Source organism: Danio rerio, chromosome 6 (assembly GCF_049306965.1).
Source record: "Danio rerio strain Tuebingen ecotype United States chromosome 6, GRCz12tu, whole genome shotgun sequence".
Lineage (NCBI taxonomy): Eukaryota > Metazoa > Chordata > Actinopteri > Cypriniformes > Danionidae > Danio > Danio rerio.
This window is the reverse complement of record NC_133181.1, coordinates 31601465-31617753: the sequence shown is the minus strand read 5'-3', so window position 1 is coordinate 31617753 and position 16289 is coordinate 31601465. Positions and strand designations below refer to the sequence as shown.

Below are 16289 nucleotides of genomic sequence, written 5' to 3'. Positions count from 1 at the left end.
ATGGTTGGGTTAGGGTTGGGGAAGGTGTAGACGTTAATAACTGTGATGGTTGGGTTAGGGTTGGGGAAGGTGTAGACGTTAATAACTGTGATGGTTGGGTTAAGGGTTGGGGAAGGTGTAGACGTTAATAACTGTGATGGTTGGGTTAGGGTTGAGGAAGGTGTAGACGTTAATAACTGTGATGGTTGGGTTTTGGGTTGGGGAAGGTGTAGACGTTAATAACTGTGATGGTTGGGTTAAGGGTTGGGAAAGGTGTAGACGTTAATAACTGTGATGGTTGGGTTGAGGGTTGGGGAAGGTGTAGATGTTAATAACTGTGATGGTTGGGTTAAGGGTTGGGAAAGGTGTAGACGTTAATAACTGTGATGGTTGGGTTAAGGGTTGGGAAAGGTGTAGACGTTAATAACTGTGATGGTTGGGTTAAGGGTTGAGGAAGGTGTAGACGTTAGTAACTGATGGTTGGGTTTAGGGTTGTGGTTGGTAGACGTTAATAACTGATGGTGCGGTTAAAGCTTGGGGTAGGTGTAGACGTTAATAACTATGATAGTGGGTCTGAAGTTGGGGTAGGTATAGATATTTTTAACTGTGATGGTTGGGTTTAGGTATGGAGTTAGTATAGACATTAACAACTGTGATGGTTGGGTTAAGGGTTGGAGTAGAAATAGACGTTTATAACTATGATGCTTGGGTTTAGGGTTGTGATAGTTGTAGACATTAATAACTGTGAAGGTTGAGTTCAGGTGTGGAGTAGGTATAGACGTTATGGTTGGGTTAAGGGTTGGGGTAGTTGATAACTATGATGGTTGGGTTTAGGTGTGGCATAGGTGTAGATGTTAATAACTAATGGCTACAGTGCCATCTTGCCAACAATAGGTTACATATGATATGGGTCTCCATAATTTCAAGTTACGTCTCTAGTTACGACCCTTCTTGTTATGCCCCTGTCTAACAGACAGACCCTACTCAGAAAACATGCCCCATTAAATTATTTAAGATTGTCAAAATGTACAGGATGACCTCTAGTTGGTTTGTGAAAACAAAAACTGTAACATAGTCCAGGGTACATATTTCTATGTTCTCAAAAATGTATCTTATATCTCCATTGAGCCTGGGTTTAAGAAACGTACCCAGAGCAACAAAGTTTACATTTTACCAAAATGTAGACAGAGGCACATATTTCCAATGCAAATATCATCGTTATAAAAGCACACAACGCATCGTGTCTTATTTGTGACGGGGCCTATTTTAGTAATTGCTCTTATGGGTCATATATCAGGAAAGTGACAAATGATTTATATGGGCAAAAAATTGGAGGACATGTTAATGTGCTTTCATCAAGATCATTTTAAACAAACTCTCTTACCGGTAATAAAAAGCAATCAGCAAACTACCACACCAAGAGCCTGTCAGAAACAAAGGGCCCAGATGTAAATTCTTTCTCGTGGAGCCACTTCAGGCAATCACACTCACAGTGAGACCCGTTCCTTCTCTTCATGCCAGAAGAGAAGTTCTGTCAGCTCAGATTTTCGTGGATAAGGAAATGTCAGAGCGCGGAGGGCTATGATGCTGCTGAAATGAGCTGTCTGTGTGCCACTCTGCTCACTCTTACTTGTATTTTCAGGAAAGCTTTGACGTGGCTCTTTGTCTAAAATCTATTCCCACATCTCTCTAAAACATTAGCAATTATTTTTAAGATGAAGCTGTAACATACATTAGTCGACTTTTCTCCTTGTGAAAATCTGCCCACAGGAAAAAGAGAAAATTGACCGTATATAAAAGTCAAGCACTCTGTCAGAGGAGTCTGCTTCTGGGAAATGGCCTAATGGATTTGCAAAGATTTTCCTGTTTATTGTTCCATAAATAAGCTTGGGATAAATTCTGCCCTCTGTTGTTTTTGGAAATGTAGGTAAAAGTGTTATTTCATAAATTGCCCTCCATTTCTGAAGTGAGGGTTTTTTTTTATAGTGGATCACACATCCTGTGTGACTGTCAAGATGATAGTTTCCCTGCACTCTGAGCTTTAAAAGGTCACACACAAATAAAAGATGAGAGGATTTTTCTGGGTGCAGTGCCTCAAAGGTCAAATGAATATGATAGTAGTGTTTCAACTCACAAGAAAACATTTATATGAGCATTGTGTTTTAGGTTTTTAAATTAGAAAACTATATTTAAAATAAAAAAAAAATGTATATGCATATTTCAATTTTATTTATTTATTTATTTTTGCTTGTTTGGCATCTGGAAAATGTGAAACTCAAAGGGTTAGTTTACCCAAAAAGTTTGATTCAGTTATTAATTACCCACCCTTATGTCACTCCAAATCACTGACCCGTTTATTCATTTTTTGATGCAAATTAAGATATTTAATTGTCAAGAAAAGATAAGATGAAATCCCAAGGATCTCTGACCCTGCATAGACATGCAACATTCCTGAGACATTCAGTCTAGAAAAGGAACCAAAAACTTTGCTAAATCATTCTATGTGATTTATGAAGTAAGTGGTGATATGAAGAACATTTTTGTAAAACTGTAAAACAGGCTTTGTTGAACCTGATAATCACTGCCTTTTTGAGCAAAACTTCAAGAAAATTTGTAGATATTTGTAAAATGGGGATATTTTGTTTTGTCCATCTGTTTTTGCACAGGCCCGGTTTTCATACCTACACATGAAGTTCCTGTTTTTCTCCTGGTTGGCGGTTTTCGTGGGAAGCTGGGTGGTGTACGTTGAATACTCTTCATACACAGAGCTGTGCCGGGGACACGAGTGCAAAAACACTATTGTGAGTTTTTATTTCTTTACTATATACTTTATTAATAGGTATTTCTTGATTAATAACATTTTCTTTATTTTTCAGAAATGTATTTTTTTATTTACTCAGTTACTATGACTTTGACAAATGTTTATGTAAAAATAATTGACATTTTTATGGTTTAGGTTTTAAGCTACAATAACCCTGCAGAAAATATACATTGTACATTTAACTTTGCTTCGAATAACAAAACAATAAATCCATGATGACCCTCCTTTTCAAAATAAATAAATAAAAAGAAAGAAAAATATAATGAGACTGACTCATTAATAGTCATAGTAGTCAAAAGAGAGTTGACAAACTTGCTGTCATTCAACTCAATTGTTTTGGGGGGAATGTGGTAGGTGCCTGTTAAATGATAGTACAAAAAAAGTTGAATATTTGAGTATAAAAAAGTTGAGTATAAGATGAGTTTTCTTGAAATCTGAAAATATGTTTATGTAAAAAAAGTTTATCCTTTCATTTTGTAATGAATCCTTTAATTTTTTTCACATTCACTCATTAAAAATAGCTAATCAGATACAATATGGTTTTAGTTGAAAAAAGTTATAATTACTGTTTAATAAAATTCTTTGGACCCCTAATGATCCGTGTATTATCCATTGATTCAATTATTCCATTTATCCGCTTGTTAATTTGTGAAGTGTTGGTGACGTATGTAATACTGTTTCCAGGTCCAAGCCGTCACTCATTTGAGTTGAGAAATTATTAGTTTATGATCACTTTTAATACGTATCACAAATTAAAGTAAATTTTATTTAAAGTCATCGTGTACACAACAATCTCTGGGCTTGCTGCATAACAAATACCAAAGTTTTAATAATTTATAAAAAAAATGAGTCATTTTCTGGCCATCGGATATTAAGCATGGATTAAATCGCTTTGTAAATGATTATAATTACCATTTGATGAGTCTCCCCATACAGTTGAATAGAGCGATTGGACCTGGAAGCCACTTCGAGTGACGTCACACTTAACAAGCGGATTCTGGAAAATGAAACATCTGAAGAAAGAAAATATTTAGTTTTTCTGTTTATTTTGAAGCCACAAAAAAGCTCATCTGTTATCTTGTTTTAACTCAAAATAGAGAATTAAAACAAACAAACTAAATAATGAGTCAAAAAACTACATTTGTTTATACATTTGATCAAAAACAAGCATTATATAAAAAAAGAAATTTCAACTTGTTGGCATGCATAAGATGCTCATTTTTTCTGCCTATTGGTCATATCTTTGCTTATCAAAACATAAAACAAGTACATATACACCTATAAATTACTCGCATATACAGTTGAAGTCAGAATCATTAGCCTTCCTTTGAATTATCTTCTTTTTAAAATATTTGCCAAATAATGTTCAACAGAGCAAGGAAATTTTCACAGTATGACTAATAATATTTTTTTCTTCCGGAGCAAATCTTATTTGTTTTATTTTGGCTAGAATAAAAGCAGTTTTTAATTTTTTTATTTTTTTTAAAAACAGGTCAAAATTATTAGCTTCTTTAAGCTAACATGCCATCGTTATTCAACAACTTGCCTAATTACCCTAACCTGCCCAGTTAACCTAATTAACCTAGTTAAGCCTTTAAATGTCACTTTAAGCTGTATAGAAGTGTCTTGAAACATATCTAGTCAAATATTATTTACTGTCAACATGGCAAAGATGAAATAAATCAGTTATATATTCAATAAATGAGTTATTAAAACTAACATTTTTAGAAATGTGTTGAAAAAAAATCTCTCCGTTTAACAGTAATTGGGGAAAAAAATAAACATGGGGGCAAAATAATTCTGACTTCAACTGTACGCCTATACTATGAGACATTCAAAACAATTTATAAGAGACTTGTAAATATACATATAAACTGGATGCATGCCTACACCCACATATGCACATACATATAAGCTTGCTACATGCAAACACACTTATACTCGCATATAAACTTGATCTATGCATATGCAGTAAACTTGATTCTCGCATATGAATATAAACTTGATGTGTGCATAAACACTAACACTCGTTCAAACATACAAAATACAAAATATTTTACAAAAAATGTTTTTATTTCAAAAACGCTTATACAATCAGTTGTGAATAAACATTCATGCAAGTGACTTCATATGAGCATGAACTTCTCAGTGTAAAAGTTTTTTGAATTGAAATAGACTGGATCAGAATGAACAGAAGATACACAGAACCACAATAAACGAGTGCAAAATAGTATTTTAATACATTATGAAGGATGCATAGTATATATGTATATTCATGTGATGGTTTAATTTGAGAGTTCACTTCCACTACTGTTGGACACCCAATGCAAGATTACATAAAGAAGGGTGCCATCTAGAGGAGGGTTATCATATAAGATACAGTCGAAAGAAATGGATCAGGCAATCTTAAGGGAGTGCTGCTATGTCATGGAATTGAATGAATAATTCAGCATAGAGTTTGACGTATGCGTATCTCCATGTTTTTCTAGTGTGATAAATTCCAGAAGGGGGTGATTGATGGTTCAGCCTGCAACAGCTTGTGTGAGAAGGACACTCTTTACTTGGGGAAGTGTCTCTCTGCCAAACCCAGCAATCAGGTCAGACACAGCAGCTCCTTAATATAGCTGTTGTGCGATTTAATGAGTGCATGTTTTCGATGATCAGGGTATATACAAAATAAACATTTGTATGCACAGTAATCATGAATCATGAGTAAGGATGGATACAATAAACCGATTGACTCTTATTAATAGATATACAAGTGTGTTAAATACATAGCAGCACAACATCAGTAATCTCTTGAACCACTGCTATTAGCATGGTTATATTTGTACATTGCAAATGATTCACTAGTTGTGTAATAGTCATGTGTGCTGCTTGTTTCGAGTAATTAGCTAAGGAGTGTGTTCAAAATAATAGCGGTGTGTAGTTTAATGAGATAATTCATTAATTCTTTGGAAAACAAAAACAGCTGCCAGGATTGTTCACCCAAAGTAAAGATTTCCTTACAATTTACTCACACTCAAGTGCTTTTTAAACCTTTAGGAGTTTCATTTTTCTGTTAAACACTAAAGATATTTGAAGAAAGCTGGAAACTTGTCACCGCTGACATCCATAGAAAGAAAAACAAGTGCTTAGAAAGTCAATGGTTAGAGGTTAATATTCAGTTTATTTGGCTCTCGTAAATAAATATAAACAAAATTCTTTAAAAAATCTCTTTGTAATCTCTTTATAACACTTTGATTTACCTTGAATGATTTACTTAGAATGTGTAATGTTTCTAGCATATTTGGGATATGTAAATAAAAACTTTAACTAAAAACTAAAATATTTGCACTTTATTCACTTTTTAAGGCACTGCTGTTAAACATGCATTATTATTATACATACAGTTTTATGCAAAACTGTGGGCATCCCTGATTATTTTCAGAATTGCCAGTCATAGGCTGCTGGCCTTTCAAATCAGGAATTTCATTTGGATATATTTTACTGATGTTCTGACATAACATTTATTTAATAAACAGTTGCAATGCAATTTAAGTCATAACAAATACAGACAGGTGGAAAAAATTGGGCACCCCAAAAGAATAATGACATCAATATTCTGTAGAGTCACCTTTTGCTAAAATAACAGCCTGCAGACGCTTCCTATAGCCAGGGATAAGTCTCTGAATTCTTGATGAAGGCAATTTGGACAATTCTTCCTTGCAAAATTTTTCCAGTTCAGTCAGGTTGGATGGGTGCCGAGCATGAACAGCCCTTTTCAAATCAATCCATAGATTTTCGATGATTTTTAAATCTAGGGGCTGGGATGGCCATTCTTGAACATTGTATCGTGTCTGAGCATGAATCTTTTGGTAGATCTGGAACTGTGCTTAGGATAACTCTCCTTCTGAAACATCCAACCCTGGCTTAACTGCCAACTGCCAACATTGTTCTTCAGAATCTGCTGATCCTGGGTGGAATCCATGTGACCTTCAACTCTGACAAGGTTTCCAGTACCTGTGCTTGCCACACATCTGCTAAGCATGGACCCTCCAACATATTTTACAGTAGAGAGCAGGTTTTTCTCCTGGAACGATGTGTTCTTTTTCCTCCATGCAAATTGCCGGTTGTGGAATCTGTCTACAGTATATTTTTCTAAAAACGAATCAGGCTTGTTCAGATGAGCCTTTGCGTACCTCATAGGACTCTTCTTGTGGCAAGATTTAGAAAAGGCTTCTTTTGCGTCACCTTCATTAAGCTGTTTTTTTGTGAAGAGTGCGCTGAACTGTGGAACGATGTGCAATGACATCATAGGCAGCAAGACGTTCCTGGAGCACTTTGGAAGTGGTCTGTAGCTTGTTTGTGACCATTCTAATCATGATTCGCCTTTGCCTTTTAGATATGTTTCCTTTTATATATTCATATATATATTTTTGTATTTATTTAGTTTCTTGCCACTATGTCTTTCACCATAACTGTCTCTGTGGCCTTCCATTTTCTTACTATATTTCTGACTGTAGAGATAGAGACCTTTGTGATTTCTTTTTGCACACTTCTCCTAATTTATGTTGGTGAATTATTCTATTTTTCAGTTCATTAGGAAGTTCTTTTGAGGTTCCCATGCTGCTACTTTCTTGTTCACAATGAGGAGAAACACAACTAGCAGTCAGCTGTCTTAAATATCTTTGTTCATGATTATTTGCACCTGTGTTAAGGTTTTTAAGGTTCACTGAGGCACTCCATTTTCACATTAATCTTGTGTTGTAATCAATCAGCATTAAGTGACTACAGACTTTGAAATCCACACAAAACAGAGGGGGCCCAAAATTTGTTTCAGCCTATTTTTTTGGTTTTAATTTAATTTCACACATGGTAATTAAGCTACACTATGTATATCTGTCCGAAAAACATGACATTATCTAGCTTTCTTTAGAAACCAAATGGCATATCTCTTATAAAAAAAGAGCACACAGAGGGGTGCCCAAACATTTGCATAAAACTGTATACATTATTCTTATACGTATGCATTATTATCTAATGTTGGTATTCTTCTTCTTTTTTTCTTCTTTTTCTTTCGAGCAAATGCTCATCATATTAAAAATATTTGTAATTACTTCAAGAATGCCATGAGTAATAGTGTGGATAATGAACACAAAGGTCACGTGTCACCTTATTCATTTAGGTCTATTCTGGCAGTTGGGGTGACATGGAAGGGATCATTAAGTGCCAGATGAAGGAAGACCCTCATTATGATCTGGGTTTTGAACTGGAGCCCCGAAAAGAGTCTGCCTCCTTCAGCAGGCCAACCAAAGGCACATCAATGCAGAAGTTCAAAGAAATGGTTTTCAACCATCTAAAGGTGTAACATCTATCTATCTATCTATCTATCTATCTATCTATCTATCTATCTATCTATCTATCTATCTATCTATCTATCTATCTATCTATCTATCTATCTATCTATCTATCTATCTATCATCTATCTATCTATCTATCTATCTATCTATCTATCTATCTATCTATCTATCTATCTATCTATCTATCTATCTATCCATCCATCCATCCATCCATCCATCCATCCATCCATCCATCTATCTTTCTATCTTCCACCCACCCATCCACCCATCCATCCATCCATCCATCCATCCATCCATCCATCCATCCATCCATCCATCCATCCATCCATCCATCCATCCATCTATCTTTCTATCTTCCACCCACCCATCCACCCATCCATCCATCCATCCATCCATCCATCCATCCATCCATCCATCCATCCATCCATCCATCTATAATGATGCTGCATGGTGTTTACAATTTTTTACTTTTTTACTGTAGCACTAATATCAATTTATCCATTCCTTGGACAACATATTTGGAAGCTGCAGCTTATAATAATAATAATAATAATAATAATAATAATAATAATAATAATAATAATAATAATAATAATAATAATAATAATAATAATAATATAGGCTTATCAGAAAGACCAACAATGGCAGTAAAAACCCAAGATAACTGACATTTTAACTGTCAAAATGGCAGAAATCCTAAATAAATTATTAGATGAATGAATGTTTGGCAACTGAAGACTATAAAATTATTTGTTGAAATTATAATATAAGATAAACACAGTTTGACAACAATAACAACAGCTACAAAATAATAATAGTAGCTAATAAGTAGTGAAAATATTAAAGATGTTTTAGCCATCAAGATATGGAAAAATTAATGGAAACTTGTGATTATATTAAATATTATTAATATTTAAAAAATCTTGTTGGTAACGTCTACAAACAAACAATTTTGTATGTAAAGGCAAAAAACTTTTTTACACCCAAAAGTGAAAATTCTGTCAATAATGAATAACATCAATTCAAAGCCCTGAGACGGAGAATCTTTGATTTTTTATTTCATTTTCTTTTCGGCTTAGTCCCTTTATTAACCTGTAGTCGCCACAGCGGAATGAACCGCCAACTTATCCAGCATATTTACACATGGGATGCCCTTCCAGCTGCAACCCATCACAGGGAAATAAGAATCTTCGTAAACAAATTAAAGATATTTTTGGATAAAACCTGAGAGCTCCCTCATCCTCCATACACAGCAGTAATCTAGACTCAATCAAAGAACAGAAAGGGACAAAAAGCATTGTCAAAACAGACCATTTGTCTTCAGTGGTTAATATTATATAATTATATAATATTATAATTATAATAATATAATAAATTCCCAATATTAAACTACGACAATACTTTTCTGCACACAAAAAAACATAATGTTTTACTAATCAAATTCTTCTGTTAGTATACATTAGTGTCACATTCATATATTTGTTTATATGCTCAAACATGTATTTCTGTAGCTGGATAATATGATTGAACCACTGAAGGCGCATGGATCTTTTCTGTTTTGAGGATGTTTAGTCAGAAATCTTGCTGTCTGTGGAGGATTAGGAAGCTCTCAGATTTCATCTTAATTATCTTAATTTGTCATCTGAAGAGGAACGAATGTCTCTGGGTTTGGGAAGACACAAGGACGAGCAATTAACAACCTCATTTTCCTTTTTGGATGAACTAACATTTTAACTCCACTCACCTACGTTTTTTTTCTTGCAGGCAAAAGTAGGAGACCAAGCAAACTTAGCAGATCTGTTGACCCTGGTGCTGGGAGTCGCCGACAGCAACAAGGATGGAGAGATTTCACTGTCAGAAGCGCATTCAGCCTGGGCTTTACTGCAGCTCAATGAATTCCTGCTGTCCGTGGTGCTGCAGGAGCGAGAACACACTCCCAGACTGCTGGGCTTCTGCGGGGACCTGTACGTGATGGAGAAGGTGCCTTATGTGCCCCTGTATGGTGTCAGCCTGCCATGGATGGTGGAGCTGTGGATTCCGGCTAGCTTGCGGCGAAGCATCGACCAGTGGGCCACCCCGTCCTGGCCTCGCAAAGCCAAGATCGCCATCGGCCTGTTCGAACTGGTCGAGGACGTCTTCCACGGCACATTCGGGAGTTTCCTCATGTGTGACGTTAGCGCTGCGGGGTTTGGTTATACAGAGCGCCACGATATAAAGGTGGTAGACGCAAGGCAGATTGTGCCTGAAGTTGGTTTTCAGGAAGTGATGCGCGAGAGGCGCTGTGAAGAAGACACTGATTGTTTGTATGGAAGGGACTGCTTTACTTCATGCGATCTTACTAAACACCGCTGCACAACAGAGGTTACACAACCCAATCTGGCTAAAGTATGCAGCACATTGAAGGACTATATTCTGTACGGCGCGCCATCAGACATTAAAGACGAACTGGATAAACAGTTGTACGCTTGCATTGCTCTCAAAGGTGCCAGCGAACAGATGGAAATGGAGCACTCGCTGATTCTCAACAACCTCAAAACTCTTCTTTGGAAGAAGATATCACACACTAAAGACTCCTAGTAATTTATCAAACTCAAGTTGTTGTTCTTATATATACATCGTACACTCTCAGAAATAAAGGTACACGAGCTGTCACGAAAGCTGTCACTGGGTGGCACCTTTTCAAAAGGAATACATTTGTATCTTAATGAGCCATGAAACCCCCCACTTTCAGTTCAAGTCTACCTCAGAATTATTTTTAAAAAATGCATCATAATGGGCGTGGAGCTTTGCCAGCAGAGGAAGGAGTGGGCGGGGCCAGCAAAGCAGGGGAGAAAGAAGGGAGCGAACAGCTGTTGTCAGCTCACAAAATGAGACACAAACCCTGAGACACATGATTTTATAGTTTACAAAGTTAAAATGCAAAGAAATAAACAGTATTTAATGCCCTGCTACATTTGTTATTTGTAGTTTCATATACACATAACCACAATTTTTATCATTATAAAGATAATCGTGTATATAAACAGTCGCTAATGGAGACTTCCCTCAATCCCGGTCTAAAGACTCGGTGCAGCAGGTCTCTTCCCCTGCCTTTTTTAATCTGGAGGATTTAGGTGAACACAGCAGCACGGCGGTGTCTAAACGTGAACAAACTTAAGTGATAAAAGACAAAGTTCGCTATTCTCCAATTCTCGTACTGCTCTCCTGACAAAAAAATACTTGCAGAACACATACAGCTTTGCTGTATCGGCCCTGACAGGATCGTGGGAAAAAAACCATGCAACAAACCCTGTGTATCATGGAAAGAAACATACGACCCTTCACGAAAGGCTAAATACAGTGTACCGTGGGTCCGTAGACATGGTCTTACCCAGTCATCAACATAGGGTCTCACAGCTTGGCACTGGCAAGTCTGTCTTGCCTTCGGAAAGCACGCGCATTCATGAAGAATTAAGCCGGCTCTTCTCATAGAATAAGAAAACTCTTCTAGGAATAATATTGAGAAACCGACGAGTCATCACTTCACTTGCAGTTTTGCACAACGTCACTGATTTTGATCCCGCCCCAAAAATCATTTTAAACCCAAAAGAAATAATTCAGCATGTATTTGTTCAAACCAAATAAAAATCAATGTTTAGTTTAAAAACACCTTTCAGGTAAGTTATTTTTCACATACTTGTATTGTACAACATACAGATTTGCCATAAAAATGTCTAAAATTAATGTAGATTAATGAATAAAACAAACAAATGAACAAACTGAACAAAATACAGACCCTAATAATATCATTTATCCCTGCTCCTTTTTAAGCCGCAATATATGAATACAGATTCTTCTATTGATGTACCTTTTTGCAAAATACACCCACAAAATCTGATTTTTGGCCCTTTTAAGTCAATCAGCAAAACAGTGGAGTTGCTAAATAAACTAGATTCTGAAAAGCTGATTTCAAATCTATTTTTTTTCTTTGCATTGGTGTTTTTCAATCAGATAAAACAACTTTTCCTTTCAAAAATAATAATTTCCTAATAAAATGTGTGAATCAGCTACGTCAGTGGCACTGATCAATTCACAGTGATTTAGTGGCTGCGTTTTATTTATTAATTTATTTATTGAAAATATTGTAATTTTACATAAGTACATTTAAATTGATTATATCAACAACTAAATCCTATTGGGGGGGTCACCCTTGGGTGCGCATCTGCCTTTAAGTACAAATGTGTACAAATGCGTACCTTTATTTCTGAGAGTGTAGAACACAGAACAGACAGAATGGGACAATCTGACTGAAATCAGACCATGTATAATTTGCCTAACTACTTGTCTTTATTTTTAGCCTGTATTTGCAGACTGCTGTCTATAGACTTAGTAGCACCTCGTTTTGTTCTATTACTCAGTCTTGACTCAATCCCAAATTATAAAAGCTTATCCTGCAGAGAGATGCTGCCTCTAATGCATGTTCTCCACTGCCAAGAGAAAATGCCAAATTGTTCTTCTTCCTGCAGAGCCTTGTTCAGGAAACAAGACAATCAAAAGGTGCCTAGTTCAGTATTTTTTCAAAAGAGGAACCCCATTCTGACAGGAGCAGACCTTGCTGATATAGGCTCACCTCAGGGTACTATAGGAGCCTTTATAGGTGGACCATATGTGTTTTATCGTTTGTAGCAGGGATAGTTTGTTTTTAAAAATGTCTGTATGAAACACTTTTCAAAATTGTTTTATTTTTTAATGCACTGTTGTATAGATGTACCATCTAAAATATGATTTTTAAGGACTAGTTAGAAATTATAAAATCAATCTAATTTATTTTTTGACAGCCCTGTTTTGTTGTGCACACATATAGGGAGTCAAAAAAGATTCACCAAACAGTAAATAGTATTTATTGTTTTAATCTGCTTGTGGCTTATGTAATTATGGGTACATTTCAGATATTTTACTTAAACTGGAATGATATACAATAAATCGACAACTTTCTATTTATTTACAATAAACTGAATCTGGTGATGTAAACAATAAAAAAAAATACTTAAATATGATAGGGAACATTTGAAGTTATTTTACAGGGTTGACATTTTGTACTATGTTGTGCTTTAGCTCAAGATGCTAACTAACATACAATGCCTAAAACAATATTTTATGTATGAGAAATTAATTGAAATATCACCGTAATGCAGTTAACATAATTAATCTACCATTGCTGAATTCAAAACAATCTGTACAAATTAATGAGACATGCCTCAATGCCTTCCACAGTTTCTTGTCAGTGGAAGTGCCATCACTTGAAGCAAGTCAAGTAACGGTTTTACAGATTGGTATGCTTTTTTTATAACCATTATAACAGAGTTGACCAGAAGGTACTGTAAATGGTTTAACACTAAAATTATAACACTAAAAATATAGATGTTTCATGCAGGTTTAACTTAGTAAATACATAAAAAAAGATACAAATTACATTTCATGATTGAAGCTGAACGTATGATCCAGGAGGCAAAGTAAAAAAATAGGTACACATGGAGTCTTCAATATTTCTTTAGTATATTATTACAGTTTATCTTGTTTGTTTTGACCTGATTAAAGAAACTAGGTTCCACTTCATTTTCACTATCACTATCCCAGCAGAGCAGAAGACCGGTCTTGCAAATGTGTAAACCCTTTCTCATTGGGTTGACACATTTTCCCCACCATTTTTCAAAACAGTTAACACGCATGTTATTCAAGCAGTATAAACTCCATTGTTTTAGCTATAGTAACCAAACAGAAACCATCTATTCCTAACCATTAGAAACTACCAAGATCAGTATGAATTCACTAAAGCACCGATTTGACAGTCCACACAAATCTTCACTTAGCAATCAGTCTGCAAACATTAAAAACAGTGGAAGGTCTGTGTTGTTCTGTGCCAGCATGGATGCAGGAGGTCAATAGTGGCTATGTTCTATACTCCCAATAGATTTGACAGTGTATTGGTTTACATGTGTTTTCTGTAATATTTACAGTATTTTATAACTTTTTTTTCTGTTTTTTTTTTTAACAGTATTTCAGTTTTCAGCCACAGTTTGAAAAATGGCATGAATTCAATATAAGTTTAATCAAAGCATTTCTTATTCTGGATCAAAGCGAAGTTTCACAAACTAATTTCGAGAGGAGCACGTCATATGATTGTGCACTGCTGGCCAGTAATCAGTAATAATCCAATCAGAATGATCCTAGCTTAATATAAATGGATCACTTTCTCCTTATTGCTCAAATCTTCTTTTTGGAAGAATCCCCCCTTCCACCCCATCTCCTCCTTTTTCTCCTCTTCTAAAGGAACCTACCTGATCTCGGATCCCCTGATATGCTTCTAGACCGGGCGGGAGCCCTGGGCTCAAATTTCTCTGAGCTCAGGGTTCTCTCCCAGGACAGCATGCCAAACCTGCTATAAATGCCAAGCATATCTAAGTGGGAACTCTTGAATTCTTTGCAAAAAGTCATATTTGACAGCCCAAACAAAAAGACAACAACGCCAATGGCAAGCAATGGTGCACTGATTCACACTGAGTTCTGTATTTAGTTTTTTGTTGTCCATTGTGTAATGATTGATTGAAATAGTTCATATACTTGTTTGCAAGTTGTGTTGTTTGAAGGTAAAACTAGCTTTTGTGGCATATTTTAAATGTTTTGACACGGTATGTGCATTGTGCAAGCATAAGGTTTCATTTTGACCATGAGTGCTGCTGTTTAGGCCTGTGTGTTAACCGTTTTGAAAAAGTGGAATTTCAGTGGACGGCTGCATCAAAGCAAACAAGAAAAACTGTAAGACTACGTATCTCAATAATCTACATCTAACTTATCCAACCGTTTCTTTGAGGTTTTTGAAAAATAATATATTTAGAAAATGCAATATTTACCTTTCTATATGCACATACAAAAAAAAAGTTAATTTTAAATTAAATCAATTTTATTTTTGATGGCCCTCATTTCAAACCTAATTAGCTTTAGCACTATATTAACTTTTACAAGATGTAAGATAAGCCTTTGGTGTCTCCAGAATGTCTGTAAAGTTTCAGCTCAAAATAGTCATCAGATAATTTATTATAGCCTCCAGAATCTGCCCATTTTGTTGTTTGAATACATTGTAGCAGTGTTTTGTAGCCTGTGGCTTTAAATGCAAATGAGCTGCATCTCTCCACCCACCTTGCATGTGTACTTTTTCACGCTTATGTCAGATAAACAGCAGTCAGTGACAGACTCGGACTAAGCTGAAGTACAGCTCATTAATCAAAAAGTTCATGTATTTGTATATTTTGTGGTATTTATACAAACCTTTCTGAAACGAGTCACACAAAAATGCCTTTTACAGTACACACATACACACGCAAATATTAGCATTTTCTGACATCATGCAGCTGTAGTGATAGCAGTTTTAGATGTCAATTAGATGGCACATTTATGGTCTTAATGTTTTGAACTTACACATTTGTATAAAACCACATTGCAGTGGGCCTCAAAAGCACTAGGATTTGAGTCATATTTAAACATCAGAAAATTAAGAGAATCATTTAGATCAATCCAAAATAACACTATACCTACACACAGTTCTGTCCAAACAGCTTAGAAAAGTTGATTCTCATCATAAATGTGTCCATTTATAAACAACTTAATGGGACCTTGACATTAGAAATTTTGAACAGACTTGCTCTAGGCTGCAGAAGACAACATTTATATTTTAAATTATTTTTACATTCCAATTTCAAAATGATCTGCAAGTTATTTGCATAAATTACATTTTCAGACTTGACACAAATTTAAGTCAAAACCGTTACACTGCTGCTGTTTTGTAACGGCTCAATCTTCAAATTGAGGTCATAGGTTTTAAAAAGGCAGGATGTGCACAAAATGGCTTTATTTTAAATGGTAACATTTGCATGTTTTATTAAATATATTTTGTACTAATCGAACTAGCACCCTTATACAAGTTAGGACTCAGGGATCTTTATAATTTTTGCAATTTTAAAATTTGAAGGTGTTAATCCACTCATTCAGAGAAGTGTTAACTGCAGTAAAGCTTTCTGAAAGATTTAAGTTATTGGTAGTTTCCTTAATTCTAAAATGCTGCTGGTCTCCTGATACAGTTCTATTACAAACAGAAAAGTACAGGCTGTGAA

The 16289-nt window shown here is 35.4% G+C and overlaps 1 protein-coding gene across 17 annotated transcripts in view; it reads left to right on the top strand.

The window, feature by feature from the left end:
- dipk1ab (divergent protein kinase domain 1Ab) overlaps positions 1–11091 on the top strand; it is a 40810-nt gene extending 29719 nt beyond the window's left edge. For all 17 annotated transcript variants that reach the window (XM_017356629.3, XM_073954172.1, XM_073954177.1 and 14 more), the window contains 4 exons: positions 2646–2780; positions 5290–5397; positions 7968–8144; positions 9907–11091. In XM_017356629.3, the coding sequence (XP_017212118.1) occupies positions 2646–2780; positions 5290–5397; positions 7968–8144; positions 9907–10719 (1233 nt within the window). In that variant the 3' untranslated portion in view covers positions 10720–11091. The remainder of the gene's footprint in view (positions 1–2645; positions 2781–5289; positions 5398–7967; positions 8145–9906) is intronic.
- The last annotated feature ends 5198 nt before the right edge of the window (positions 11092–16289 follow it).